Genomic DNA, 15639 nt, shown 5'->3' with positions numbered 1-15639 from the left:
AGAAGGCTGGAAGGAGGAAACCCCAAGCAAACCTCAATTTATTGCTATTACATATCAGTCGGGGACGCCCGGGGCGCCCAACCCAATCTACAGAAACAACTGACTTGGTGCTTTTTCCTAAACTACCCTAACGTCTGGAGTAACACGTTTGTGGGGGGGACGATAAGGATATCAACATTTATTTTCTGATGTAGATAAACTGGCAAATTGAACCCAACTGCAAAGTGACCTAAGCAAATCATAGCTTCTTCTTCTTCTTTTTTTTTTTTTTTTTTTTTGACTTTCTTTTTTTTGGGGAGAGGGGGAGGCAGACGTGGGAGAAGGTTCCTCTCCCAAGGAAAGAGGCCTACCACATTATTGAAGCCTTTTCCTCACCGGAGAATTCAAGGCCTGAGTGCCAATTCTTCAGAAACAAATGGCTTCACAAAGCACGTCCTCTGTGGGGAGAGGCTGGTCCTCTGCTCTCACTCACCAGGACGAAAATGTGACAAGAGTGACAAGTTTTTGAAAAAAAAACACAAAACCAAATAGGGTGCATAGAGCACGCTGGGAGTTTGATAAACACGTCTTCCAGTTTAGAAGCATTTCCAAACCTTCCTCTAGATTCTATTTCAAGAAAAATGTCTGCAGGGGCGCCTGGGTGGCTCAGTCGGTTACGCGCCTGACATCAGCTCGGGTCAAGATCTCATGGCTGGGGAGTTCGAGCCCCGTGTTGGACTCCACGTTGACAGTATGCCAGCCTGGGATCCTCTCCCTCTCTCTGACCCTCCTCCACTCTCTCTCCCTTCCTCTCTCTCTCTCTCTCTCAAAATGAGTAAATAAACTTTAAAGCACTTACCAAACCATATATATAAAAAAATGAAGAAAAAAATGTCTGTATACCCTTGGTCAGCGAGTGTTTTAGAATTAACAGGGAAACTCTTGGCTTTTTCAACAATGATTAAGAAATAAAAGCTGATTGTAGAATAAGCAAATGAAGACCAGGGGGATGGGAAAGAAGAGGTTTGGTTTTGATTTTTTAATTTTTTTTTTTAATGTTTATTTATTTTTTTTGAGAGAGAGAGAGAGAGAGCACGCACAGGGGAGGGGCAGAGAGAGAGAGGGAGACACAGAATCCCAAGCAGGCTCCAGGCTCTGAGCTGTCAGCACAGAGCCCCATGTGGGGCTCGAACCCACAAGCTGTGAGATCGTGACCTGAGCTGACGTCAGATGCTCAACTGACTGAGCCACCCAGACGCCCCTGGTTTTGATTTTTAAGGAGAAGAATCAAGTTCAGAGTTTTGTGAGTCCTGAAACACTTCTGAATTGAGTCTTACAGATTCCATACATTAATAAAGCCCAATTCTACAGAAAATCATTTATTTTCAGTTGACATTACCTCACTATTTGATTTTACTGTTTGATTTAGGTCTTTTGCTGTATATTTATGACCTCTTAGGAGCTAATCAAAAGGACAAAAATTCCTCTTCGCGCACGTTTCTTGCAAGATTTCCGCTCTGCTATAATCCCAGAACGTAACCAGTACGTCAAGAAAGCAGCCCTCCAGGGCCCTGAAAAGATTCATCTCTACGTCATTCTACCCACAAAGTGGATGCTTTCTTTTCCTTTACGGTCTATCTCCAGAAATCCCCTTCTCCACTGCCTGCTCAATTCACGTGGTCTATACCCCACCCTCAGGAGTACCTGTGACAACTGCTTTCAAGCCAACTCAAACAGAGCCCCCCAGAAAACTCACAGAGTGCCAGAGATGCTCCTTTCAGAGCAAAGACCTTCAAATTCAGAATCACATCTCAATGTTTCCTCGAAGTTCCAACTTAATTACGTGACTTCCTTGTTCTGAATTGGAGGTCGACCATCAGGCAGGTCAAACTGAGGGCAAAATGCGCCGGTGGGTTTTGGTGGCAACAGTAGACTCATTAATCCCAAAATGCTGTTTACCTAGATTCTACTGGTAAACGAGATTGGAATATTCAGATTCTCAGAATTCAGTGTTGAACCATTACTGTAAAGCCTTAATTTTTTATTATCATCCCCTTATTGATTTTTCAACTGAGCTGAAAGGTGGAGACCGCCAGGAAGTAAAATCCTAACAGGTCTGCCTCTAGGAGAAAAGATTTGCCCGGAATGGACACAAACCTTACACCACAACCCCATACGATGAACTGCACCCCCAATTACAGGAACAAAAAAACTCAGGGCTTTAACCTCCATTTACACCCAGCGTTCCCAATGGTTAGATTTACGGGCACTGGGGGCGAAAGTGCATAACCATGAATTTCTTGGCGGTTCACTGCCAACTTCCTCGCGTACTCCAGCCTTTCAACAAGCCAAGTCTTCAAGTCCAGTCCAGCCCACAAAAGGAAAGAAAGAAGAAAATGCGCACACCGAAAAGAAAAGAACCATGCGACAACCCATTAAGGGGCTTTATCAGCTCTTTCCGAAATAAAAGGAAGTTCAAGTCTTCTAAAAACATCCTCGGGGAAAGCCAACAATCTAGAAGCCACAGTAAAAAGTAAAATCATAAATTTTCACATTAAATCACAAAATTCCTGGGAATGCAAACTCCTGGGTAAAACTGGGAGACTAAGGTCATTACACATCCTGAGGAGTTTGAGGTGTGGGAAATACCAGTATTTAGCCCTGAAAGTTAATTCTCTGAAGCTCAATGTTTCTATTCACCTCATCAATATATATAAACCACCTACTACATGAAAAGTGGGGTCACCACTCACTAGCCATTAAAAAAAAAATTCAGATAGACAAAGCCTTCCAGATTCTCTTCCAAATATGCATAATATATGTATTTCAGAATAATAATCCTCTCTTACCTGCTTTCCGATAGAGAACTAAATACCCCCCCCCAAGATTATTAATTTAAATGTCACTTTCCCTCCTCTCTCTCTCTCTTTTCAATCATCATTAGGCAAAAATAAAAAGCATTTCCTCGGCCTCCTTGGGAGGAGGCTTGGAAAAACCCAGAAGCGTACCCGGGAAGGAAACACAGGAGAGGAACCTCAAATTTCCTTTCTATTTTGGACTGTCAATAGCATTTAGGGAAAACACCTCCTTCATTTCTGCTTCATATGTTTTCCTTATTGGTTCATTTGCACAGTGCGGCTCTCCTAGCAGCACTCAGTACATCGTTTTGTCATTTCTGCCTCTCCCCGCCATTAGTGCAGGCTGCTGAGACGACACCCCAGCTGCCTCCCCAGAGCGGCCGCCAGCCCAGGCGCATCCCTTACCCCCAGGTGGTCCCCCCTTTGACTAATGTTCACCAACACTCATACATCATTCCCAAATTGGTCCAAATGAATTAAACACAGCTCTGCTTAACATTACGAGATTTAAATGGATTTTCTCTCTACAGGTCTGCCCCATAATTGGGTTTATCCATCTTGTTGAAGTACAGTTTACACTTGCTAACATCACGCCAATTCAAGCTACATTTTCTGCTCCAGTGGCAGGAGCAAGGCAGATTTGTCATCGGATCATAACAGGTAATTCAAACAACAATTAGTTTGATGACGGCCCGTATGTCAATGTCTGCTCCCCAGCAGCCGGGCTCACACCCGATGTGCTCTGTTCCTCAAGATGAATTGTCTTCACAATTCTTCAATTTCAATCGTCAACAATGCTTACCGAATCAACTTAGAAACTATTGACACAAGGCTCCCTTCCCTACAGGGCAGTCTCACCAAAGCCCGGGCGAAAAGAATCCCCCCAGGCCCTCTAGGCTACCGGGGCAGACACATCCATTTTCAAGGGCTGGACAATTTCTGCTTTTCAACCACCGAAGCTGTTTATTCTGGTGCCTCACCTCCTCCTCAAAATTCTGGGAGGCACAAGGTTTGGGAACAAAAAGGGATGAATTTGCTTGTGTCGATTCATCCACCCACAGGTAGGAAAACACTCGTCTAGGTTTCTGAAGTTGCCTGCAGGAATTAATGACAGTTGCCATAGCCTGAGAAAAATGGTATGATCCAATGGGAAACACTACTTGTCCTTTAAGGGGAAAGAAAAATGCTAATATTGCTTTTATTTATTTTTTTTTTAATTTTTTTTTTAATCTTTATTTATTTTTGAGAGAGTGAGAGACAGAGTGAGAGCAGGGGAGGGGCAGAGACAGGGGGAGACACAGAATCCGAAGCAGGCTCCAGGCTCTCAGCTGTCAGCACAGAGCCCGACGTAGGGCTCGAACCCACGAACCATGAGATCATGACCTGAGCCGAAGTCGGACACTTAACCGAATAAGGCACCCAGGCGCCCCTAATATTGCTTTTAAAAACCAACTTCCAAGCATTTTGAAACTCAGAAGACAATCATAAAAATGTTTTATGTATTTACATATACTTATACTTTACGTAATTTATATTATATAACATACCATATATTACATACATTCAAACATAGAACAGTCCAACTGTGGTTAACCATGATTTGAGTGATGCCATAGTCATTAACACAGGGTGCAAATTCATGCAATGAAAGACGGCTGAGGTCAGGCTACGAGATACCAGAGAAAGTCAACGAAGGGGTTGAAGGTCTATCTCAAATTGTCTCACTGAGTACAAAAGATAATAAATACTGATATCATGTATATATGCACTATATATGATATGTATTATTAATCATGATATATATAATTGCCATCATGTTTTGCAGGGACTGTTAAGAGAAAAATGTTAAACCCCGCCTCTAATACACAGCCACCCAACCCACTTACGTCCTCTGTTCTCCTTCTGCCCTCGGTGTGCATTATTTAAACCCATTCACACCCCAGGTTGTACGCCTACAATGTCCCACACGTTCCTGCAGGATGCCCTAGGAATACGAAGATGAGGAAGGCACAATCTCCGAAGGGCTTACATTCTAGTCAGATGTTACAAGGACCAAGCAGAATTTTTAAGTGACATAAGAGAAACGCAAACGGCAAACAACAAGAGTCATAAATCTTTGTTACTTAGCAAAGATAGTCCAGGTTATCAAATTTATCATGTGTGACGTTTCTGACAGGAAGTAAAAAACACACAATGCATGTCGGTAGAAGACTCCTTCTAAATCTGCAAACAGGTACCTCACGCAGTTCTCAGTGGTGAACAGAAACTTGCATTTACCGAGCGCTCATCTACCCGCCATTTTCTGGCCCACTTCTTACCTGCCTTGTATCTCCCTTCATCTCCCAACAACCTTCTGCCAACAGGTACTACCATTTATCCCCACTGCACGGGTCAGGAAACTGAGGCTTGCCCCACCGCCCCCCAAACCCAGGTTGTGGGACTCCAGAAGCAGGAGCTGAACCTGCCCACCTCCTCTGGTACCTAGTCCCTTTCAAATGCAGAGGTACTGCTACTAAGACCTCGAGGGTTCCCAGCGGGGTGGGGAGGGGGGAATCTGGACCCCCAGGGGACATGTGGCAAGGTCTAGAGACATGTTTGTTAGGTGCTAGTGGCTTGAAGCCATTAGAGGTCAGGGATGATGCTAAACACACACCGTGCAACGCACAGGACAGTCCCCGGTGAGACAAAAATTTTCCAGCCCAAGTAGTCAATGGTGGTGCAGCTGAGAGATGCCACACTAAGCCATCCCATCTCATTCACCCCCTCTACCCGCCAAAGACACACCCATTCCCAGTCCATGCCTAACAGATGGTGAATCTCGTATAACCAAGTGTTTTTCCAGATGCAACCCTTAAAAAACTGAAGTTCTGTGAAAATACTTCAGAGTATGTTTGATTCTAATGTTTCTTTTTAGAACATGTTAGAGACACAGAAACATACATATGCCTGCATTTAAGCTTCATATTTTTAAATTTCAGTGTATTACTCATCACATGTTAAACACACTGCCAGGCACTCAGGGATTTTGGTGGAACCTCCAGGAATAACGGTCTGCTGCCGTATCTGTTTAAGTGAAGACTGTGCTGAGATTTCAAGGTAAACCGTTAAAAAAAAAAAGTCTGCAACCACTATCTGTTCCATCAGGACTTGATACAATGGCACCAAACCAAATTCCAGAGACAAATTAAGTGCGAAGCTTGATTAGCCTGCGTATGTCAGCTACAACCCACTTGGAAATTTCTGTGTTTAGCTAAACAGCCCCATGATTCTCAGGGACTTTGTAAAAAGTAAGAATTATAAAGTGCAACCTCTAAAACAGAGTTACTAAGAACATACGACCTGCTGACTGCCACGTATCAGACGTCTACACTACCTGCTGACTGCCACAGAACAGACGTCTACACCACCTGCTATGGCCCCTAAAAGGCACACACGTGGCTGATGGAACAGCTGTGTCCATCCTTCCTGGTCGTCCTAAGCCAAGGACCACCAGGCCACCTCTCTGCATCCTTACCAGCCCGCTTACAAAGCACGCAGGCTGGGTCCCAAGTGCCGTAATGTGGTGGAGAATGAACACATACAAATATCTCAACTCCTACAAACACACAGATACAATTAGAACAGATAGCAGTTTTAAAAAAGATGTAAGTTGGGGCGCCTGGGTGGCGCAGTCGGTTAAGCGTCCGACTTCAGCCAGGTCACGATCTCGCGGTCCGTGAGTTCGAGCCCCGCGTCGGGCTCTGGGCTGATGGCTCAGAGCCTGGAGCCTGTTTCCGATTCTGTGTCTCCCGCTCTCTCTGCCCCTCCCCCGTTCATGCTCTGTCTCTCTCTGTCCCAAAAATAAATAAAAAACGTTGGAAAAAAATTTAAAAAAAATAAAAATAAAAAAGATATAAGTAAAAGCCTTAAAACAAGATTGTTTTCTTTTACCCAGTCAACTGAATACAGTTGCTGTTGGTTTAAACAAGATAGTAACTTCTTGAAAGATAGACACAGAGACAAGCTGGGCCCCTGGACTCCCAACTTGGCCCTGTTTCAACCAAATTATGGGAACCAATCACTACTCTGCACCTCAGTTTCCTTGCCTTTCAAAACAGACTGCAGGGAGGCTGGCTGGCTCTGTCAGAAGAGCAAGCAACTCTTGATATCAGGGTTGTAAGTGCGAGCCCCACGTTGGGTGTAGAGATTACTTAAAAATAAAATCTTTAAAGGGCGCCTGGGTGGCTCAGTTGGTTGAGCACCCGACTCTTGATTTCGGCTCAGGTCATGATCCTCGGGTCATGGGATCGAGCCCTGCGTTGGGCTCCGTGCTGAGATTCTCTGTGTTTGAGATTCTCTCTCTCTCTCTCCCTCTGCCCCTGTCCCCAACACGTGCCAGCGCTCTCTCTCTCTCTCTCTCTGTCAGGTAAAAAAATAAAAATAAAAATCTTTCAAAAAGAGAGAGAGACAGAGACAGAGGCTCTACTTTTGCGCCACCCGACAAGAGGGGCTTGGGGCCTGGCAGCATCAGGAAACCCGAGGAGTGTGTTAGAAATGAGGAATGTCAGGCCCTCCCTGCATCCAAATGTGCGTCTGTCTGACTGGAAGCCTGAACAGAGCTAGACAGCCTCAGGGTTCCCCTGGCATGCTACAGCAGACTCCCACCTCCTCTCACTGTTCCTAACTCCGGGGACAATGACCATCACTGACTGCCTGTTAATGGAACATTCTCCAGAGTCCTCTCCCATTGAACAGGCATCCTTTAGAACTCTGAGTGTAACCGGCCTCCTCTCCTCCAAGGAAACAGAGTCAAGCTAAACAAAATAAGCGAGCAAACAGAAGCCCTGATGACAGTTTTTCTGTAACAAGACTATATGCACGTTTCACCCAAAAAGTAGGTAAGGGGTACAGATTCCAGGATCCCTAGACCAGAGCTCGTCAACCCTGTGTGCACATTAAAATCACCTGGGAGGGGTGCCTGGGTGGCTCGGTCGGTTGGGTCAAGTGTCCGACTCTTGATTTCGGCTCAGGTCATGATCTCAGGGTTCAAGCCCCGCACGGGGCTCTGTGCTGACAGTTCAGACCCTGGAGCCTGCGTGGGATTCTCTCCCTCTCTCTCTGCCCCTCCCCTGCCAGTGCCCTCTCATCCTCTCTCTCTCAGATAAATGAACTGTAAATAAATGAATCAACCAATCAATGATAAAATCACCTGGGAAGCTTTTTTTGAAGCAGGGATGCCCATACCCCACCCCCTGAAGATGCCAATTCAGGTGCACTGCAGTGGAGCCCGGGCCTGAGCACCGTTTACACTGCTCCCCCAGGGGCTGTGTGACGTGCAGCCAGAGATGGGAACCACTGCCCTCGTCCAGCAGTTCTCAACGTGTCATTGCCAGAGAGGAGGCATAGAGATTACCCAAAAACCCATTAAAGCTGCAATGCCTGGGCCCACCCCAGACCCACAGAACCTAACACTCGGGGGGTAGGGCCACAGTCTGCATCTAACGAACCTCCCGGGTGATGCCTGCTCGCGTCTGTGAGACGCTGACCTGGTCCTAATGAATGGGATCTTTAAGGAGTAGAACCCAGGATTCCGTACTTTTGAGCAGTTCCCGGTTGATCCCTTTGTATACAGCCCGGAGAGCTGGTTGGTGGGCACTGAGTGAGGAAACCCCTGGACCCTTGAGCATTATTTTATGCAGACGGTAGTTAGCATAATGCTGTGTAGTACCATCTACACAGCCGGGGTTGGAATCCTAATTCCTTGATCATGGGCAAAATACCTCTGGTAGCCGAGTCTCCGTTTCCTCATTTACAAAATGGAGATATAATGATGATAATACGAGTAACTACATCTTTCGGGTTCCCTTCTGTGTTGTTATGAAGAATCAATAAATAATTCATACACAGCACTTAACACCAGACCCAATGCTTCGGGAGAATTCAATAAGCATAAGCTGCGATTATTATCTGCTGTGGTTACTGCCTTTGACCCCGAAGACCAAGCACTTTACCGTCCAAGCTGCTCTTTCATAAACAAAGAAACGCCCCTTCTTGAGGCTTGCAAAAGTATCTGGCTCTCTTCATAGAACCATGGAGAAGGAAAGGCCTCAAAAGCTCAGCGGAACCCACAGGCAAACTCTAGCTTCTCACTCAAAATCAAAGTTATCCCAACTGAGTACCTGGCCAGCCCTCAAGTACTCAAGTGGGCACGGAGCAGCCAATAAGCGATCAACTGATTGACTTCAAAAGACTCTGGGGCAGCACTGCTCAAACTTCAGTAGGCTGAAACTCAGAGCCCTGCTTAAAAATGCAACTCCCAGGTCGTATCTAAAACCTGCTCCATCGGACCAAGGGAAATGGGGTGCTTACAAATCAGGACATGAGACAGCGCTAGAATTTAAGCTCCATGAGAACAAGCTGGTTTTGTCCATTCTGTCCGCAGATGAAGTCTGCAAGGGCCTGGCACACGCAAGATATGCAATAAATACTTTTGAAGGAATGAAGGAACAGTCTGAGGTATGGACTTCAATCAGCCAGTCAGGCAGAAACTCAGCACGGCAGCAAGTGAATGAACCTTCCGAAGGAGCTGACTGGCAAACGAGTCTGGTGAAACGACACGAGTCTCTGTCATGGCCCCCATCCACATGCAAACACACGCACACACTGCATCCTTTGCGGAAAGGGGACATGAAATCTCCCAGCCAGGTGTGGGTGGTGGGACTGAGGGAAAACTGAGGAAGTGACTATACCAAGAACGGAAGTTAGCTCAGATCTGCTCCTGAAGCAAGAAAGCAAATCCTCATGAGAACTGAAAGGGCCACAGAACCTGCGGCACGAGGAGGGGTGGCCCAGAACACAAGAGACCACCGTCAGATACAGGACTTGGGTTGGCCCTTGCCAACAGCCCAGCCAAATCCACTGGTACCAACCTCTGGCCATTCTTACCACGGAGGCCAAGGGTCTACCTGGGCAAAGAGATGGACCGCGACTCACAGCATCATTTTAAGACACGGCTGAGACTAAACACCAAGTTCCCATCCACGAATAAGGGGTCAATACGGCACCAGGACACTCTCCAGTTTCTACCCTTCCCTCCTTGACCTCAGAAAGCACGCAGGCCCTGGGGGAGGGTCCTCGGGGCCTTACTGAGTCACGGCAGATGAGTTCGAAGACCAAAAAGAAGGAACATGCTTTGGTAAAGCTCAGATGGGAACGTGCAAGCCTGAGGACAGAAGGCAAAGTAACAACACTTGAAAGTCTCCACCGCTCAGCTGTGTAAACAAATAAAATGGTCCATTTCTTCTGGAGCCTCTCCTGGTTGTCTTTGCGCACACACACAAGCATGTGCATACACACACACACACACACACACACACACACCACTTCACATCTTAAAAGAAAAACAACCAAGAAAGGTCTACACAGTTTGTTTTTGCTGTGTGTGGAGTTATTTTTTCCTAAATCACATCTGACTTGGTGTGAAAACATCAACCTTTGGCCAAAATACTCTTAAAACAAAGGCTTAATTGGTTCTGAAATAGCCCTTCTGAAAACCAAGGGAAATCTCTTCTGTGGGTCTTGACCTTGATTACAACACTGCTCTTGGGGCTGGAATAATGACGAGTGGGGGAGTCCAGGAAGAGCTGTCTTCAGGGAGGCAACAGGGATGCCTACACATTCATCCACAGTCACCTGCAGGGCGGCTCTCTGGAAGGTACCGGCAGTGTGCGGGTCCACCTCTGCACTCAGCCTGCAAAATCTTCCCAGGTTAAGGGAGACGGTGGGAGGAGTTCCTAGGAACTGGGGCCAAAAGCCAAACCGGCCTCTGAGCACACCTAGCTCATTTTACTGCTCCCCTATGTATCACTCACACACATACAACCACTGAGCCAGGGCACTTCAGGGACGACACTTGAAATCCAGTGTTCACATCTCTCTCAAAAGATCAATGCAAAGCTAAACACACGTATTACCCTGTGTCTCTCCAAGGCCACTCTTGGATATGAAGAACAGAGACGGACACACATATTCCTCCAAAAGATGTGGGTGAGAATGTTACTAGGACCTTATTCACAGTAGCAGAAAATGCGAGGCAATCCAAAACTCCAGGAACATAGAAAGGATGTGCACAATGTGTCATAGTCCTACGGAGAATACTGATGGCAATAAAAAAGAGCAAACTAGTGCCACATACAATAACAGGAATAAAGGTCAGATATAATGCTGAGTGGGGTCAGACAGGAGACAATCCATTCTGTACAATCAATCCCATCCCTATGAAGCTAAAAACCAGGCAAAACTCGGGGCGCCTGGGTGGCTCAGTCGGTTGAGCATCCGACTTCGGCTCAGGTCATGATCTCGCGGTCTGTGAGTTCGAGCCCCGCGTCGGGCTCTGTGCTGACAGCTCAGAGCCTGGAGCCTGCTTTGGATTTTGTGTCTCCCTCTCTCTCTGCCCCTCCCCACTCACGCTCTGCCTCTCTCTGTCTCAGAAATAAACATTAAAAAAATTTTTTTTTTTAATAACAGGCAAAACTAATCCATGGCGATAGATAAAATTATTCCATGTGAGAATTGGCGGGGGCAGGGTGGGAGGGTGGAGGGGTGGGGCTAGGGTTTTCAGGGTGGAGGGTTGGAAGCCAGATGACTGGGAGGTGAAGGGCATATGCAAGACATCTGGGGGGTTGGTAATATTCTCTCAGGGGCCAGCAAACCAGAGTCTGTGGGCCAAATCCAGCCACTGTCAACTCTTATAAATAAAGTTTTATTGGGACAAGGCCACATCTATTCTTTTAGGTATTATTTTTAGCTCCTTTTGCATCACGGTGGCAGAGTTGAGTAGCTGCCACAGAGATTATAGGGCCTGCGAAGAGAAAAATGTTTACTATTTAGCCCCTTTACAGAAAAAGTGTTCCAACTCCATTCTACGTATTGGTCAGGGTGATGGTTTCGTGGGTGTTCACATGTGTAAAAGTTGGTCCACCTCTCCACTAAAGACATATTTATCTCATACTTCAATGAAACTTTTTAAAAGTCAGCAGAGCTAAATAACTACATCTTGCTTTTAAAAGGTCTGTTAAGTGTCATTCCAGTTATATCGGTGTTAACCACGTAGGGAGAATACGGCCATTTGTGTGATGCTGGTCTTTTCAACACCGAGAGGGGTCGGGAGGTTGTCAAAAGCGGGGAAGATCCCAACACAGCAACTGATACCGTGCCCAAACTTTTTCAAAAGAACACGAGGCGGCTACAGGAATCAGCTGGAGGCCATTCATGTCGACGGTGAACTTGGCCGAGTCCTGAGATTACAGGAGGGCTGGGAAGGGCAAGGGGTATGGATCTCATGGGTTGCAAGGTGTCCCCCTACTTGAGGTTATTTTGGGAACCAGCTCAGGAAAGCAACAAGCTCAGCTCATATTGAAATGCAGGATTTATTAAGGTGAAGCAGTTTTACGTTTCCAGGGAAAGAAAATTCTGCCCCAACAATCACACCCCACTTAAGCCTTGTGCTGGAGAACGCCGTGAAGGGAAAATGTCAGCTGTACTGCCCCCCAAAGCACTACCGTCCTCGTCTCAAACTAAAATTACAGCTAGATGCCATTTGGCTTGGCCTCGTCCTGGTCTAGCAGAGGTTGGGGGCGAATGAACTCTGAAAGCATGCCGGTGCTGGGTCTCTAATAAAATGTCTCTCTGTTTGCCCACATGGGCATCCAGCCTTAGCAAACAGAAGCAGGGGAGAACAATACTACCTGTTCATGGAGGAATGGTAATGGTTTCAGTCCCCCGAACAATGAGGTCTGTAATTTACTCCATCTTCCTCCTGAGAAAGAGCTTCACATGGCCTGCACCGTGCCAGGTGGTTTGGAGAAAGTCAAACTGCTCGGTCTCACAAGGGACGCTTCAGCAACGGGTGTAAAGACACAACAGCTGGTCTGGTCTCGGCTGGTCTCCCAGTGACATGGCCCCAGCCAGCCTTTCCACACTGAGATAGAGATCACTATGCTATTCAACCTCACCGATTCCCACACCCCGGGCAACAGGATTCTCCAGCACTCCACCAGATGTAGTAGGTCTCAGGACATTTGTCTGTTCCTCTACCCATTCATCAAGACCTAGGGTTTGGGCCTGTTCCCTCTCCTAGCCCTGAGACTAAACCAGTTTCAGGGGGCAAGACTCAATGTGCCAACATCAAGAAGCAGAAGGCCCAGCAGGAAGTGTGCCAGCAGGAACGAGTGTGGCATCTAGCTAGAGACATCAGTCTGGAAAATACTTGGGGATGGCAGGCGGTAAAACCACCTTCCCCTAAAATACACAGAGGGATCAGATCAGCAGCACACGGCAGGAGCAAACAAAATATTTTCACAATACGCTCCTGTCGCCCTGAAACAAGCACAAAAACGTGAGGGAATCCATCAAATAAAAATGTCTGCAGAACCGTACTTTTTTCACTGGTGGAAGAATCCACAGTGTCGCTGGGGCCCATGGCTGCCTGAAAGCCTTATCCAGGAAGCTGCAGATTTGAAACGGGAGAGCTACAAAGATGGGACTATGGCTGTAGTTTGGTGAGACCACAGACGGACACACAAGTTATCTGCAGTGGAACAACATAAATTATTTCACCAACCGACATCCACTTCCGGGAAGAGGAGACCCAGAACCAGACTTCACCATCACCACAACAGGCTTCAAAAGCCTCTCTCCAGAGGGTTAAACCGGAACACTCCAGAAGTTTCGGCAGCATTAGTTACACCATGAGTAACATCCATCCTGGCAGAGCCAGGCAAGGCAGACAGACGAAAATCGTATTAGTCTGCTCTCCCTCCACTACTGCATTCTGCTGGCACCAGTTCAGCTCCGAGTCTATATTAGTCTGTGATCTGTTTAGCCTTTGGATTTAAGAGAATGGAAGCACTACATGAGCAGGAAACCGGACACTCATCAGAAGCTGGGCTCTGTCACCTCTCCCTCCCAGCACTTTTAAGGACATACATCAACAGGTCCAAGAGAAATCAACATTTCAGGACAATCGGGTCGAAAGTGATATTCTTAGCACCCCTTAGTATGATCTGGATGCACCGGAAACAACCCTCCGGCTGTCCGTAGCCCCCTCCCCCTCCCCTCCCCCCACCATTCTTCCAGGTCGGCCACCTCGTTTTGCTCTCAAATGAAGATTCTTCCCTAAGCCAAAAACAATAGCCAAGCTGGGGTCTTGTGTGCCCATTACGCCTGATCAAGAAACTAAACACAAAACACAGGCTCCTCTTTCTTTCCATATTCTTTAAATCGTTTTGGCAGCATTTCTGCTCTTGTTTCTTTGCTTCCCACCTCCCCGAGTCAATCAACTACCACCAGCACCATCACCACCTTCACCATCGTCACCACCACCACCATCATCATCATCACCAACCATCATCCCCAGCATCATCATCACCACTATCATCATCATCATCATCATCATCATCATCATCACCATCTAGATCAGGGGAAGGGGCAGAGAATAAAAGACACAAGAGACCTACTTATTGACAATTCAAGCTTCAGGATCTCTTGCATTTTCCTACCTGAATTGCAATCTGGTGTTCAATCGTTTTGTACGCAGAGTAATGTGTGCTCCCGGACTGAAAATGGAGCTGTAGAAAGAAACCAAATCAAAGCGTTCTGCTTATGTCACAAACTACAAGAAAACATCTTAAGCAGTTTATGAATAGCAGACAAACCTTCCTAGATTGAACTGCAGCCTTGGCATTCAATCAAGACCTGTGTATTTTTATTTGTTGCTATGGATAAGATAATCATCATAATCTAAGGTAAAGTTTAAAAAAAAAAAGCGTCTATTCAATAAGCGAAAAGGGAGGGGGGAGGGGGCCAAGAGTGAGAATCATTGACATGAAAAGGAAAGACGGACGCCCATTAAAACATAAAGGAAGCCAGTGTGCTGAGCAGGACGCTGCAGAAGAATTAACTGTGTGCTGCAAAAAGCCACGAGAATTGCGACACGTAGGTGTGAGGACAGGCAGTGAGAAAGGGTTCTGAGAAGCCACAAGACTGCAACAGGTACAAGACCCCCACTGTTCTGACAACTGGGCTCTTGCTCCTAAACACAATTCTATTTTGGGGAAAACAAATGTGTCAGGCAGAATTCAGGGGCCACCGATGCCTTATGCATTCTTCTGCAATGACTAAGCGATCCGTCCCAGAACGTCCCTATAGCCTGCACTCTAGGAATCCACACTTCCCCATAGAGGGAGCCAACCATTGCCAAAGAGCCACCAAGTTTTCTAAGGACGGCCTGTTCACTGGCCCCTGGGTGAATGCTCGTCCCTGGCTCCCTCAGATTCTCCACAACCGGGTGGGGGGCGGGACGACGAAGTCTTTCTCTCAGGCCTTCCCCTCTGAAGCCCTACAGAGCCCCCATCAAAGAAGTGGGTGTCCCCAAACAAAAAGGAATATGGAGATGCCTCACCAAAGTCTCCTTTCCCCAAATAACGCTTGTTAGTAGTGGGATCCTCCCGAGCAGGAAAACAAACACTATCTGATTCATTTTATAAACAATACAACAGTCACTAAAGGATCTCAACGGCATCTGGAGATGCATTTTAATTTGCAACATATGAACAAATGAGGAGGAATCGCCGCTCATTCACCTCACAGCGAAAGGCAGCAGGGGCTCGCACTTCCAAACCACGGCTATTACTGCTACTATACTGTTGCTGTTACCAGAACACTTCCATAGTACTAGAACAAAGTGTAACCTAGCTTGCCAGTGAGTTTTAGATCCAATGATTTTGTTCACACAGTTCAGGACTGTTCAAAATCAGTCCGCCCA

General features: G+C 46.7%; 1 protein-coding gene across 26 annotated transcripts in view; it reads right to left on the bottom strand.

Annotated features, from left to right (window-relative positions):
* TCF7L2 (transcription factor 7 like 2) overlaps positions 1–15639 on the bottom strand; it is a 203638-nt gene that overhangs the window by 175056 nt on the left and 12943 nt on the right. For 13 of the 26 annotated variants that reach the window (XM_040486450.1, XM_040486448.1, XM_040486453.1 and 10 more), the window contains exon 4: positions 14375–14443. The exons of the other annotated variants lie outside the window; for them this stretch is intronic. In XM_040486450.1, coding sequence (XP_040342384.1) covers positions 14375–14443 — 69 coding nt within the window. The remainder of the gene's footprint in view (positions 1–14374; positions 14444–15639) is intronic. 26 annotated transcript variants of the gene reach the window in all.

Source organism: Herpailurus yagouaroundi, unplaced genomic scaffold (genome assembly GCF_014898765.1).
Source record: "Herpailurus yagouaroundi ecotype Mexico unplaced genomic scaffold, PumYag 163, whole genome shotgun sequence".
Lineage (NCBI taxonomy): Eukaryota > Metazoa > Chordata > Mammalia > Carnivora > Felidae > Herpailurus > Herpailurus yagouaroundi.
This window is presented reverse-complemented; position numbering and strand designations above follow the sequence as displayed.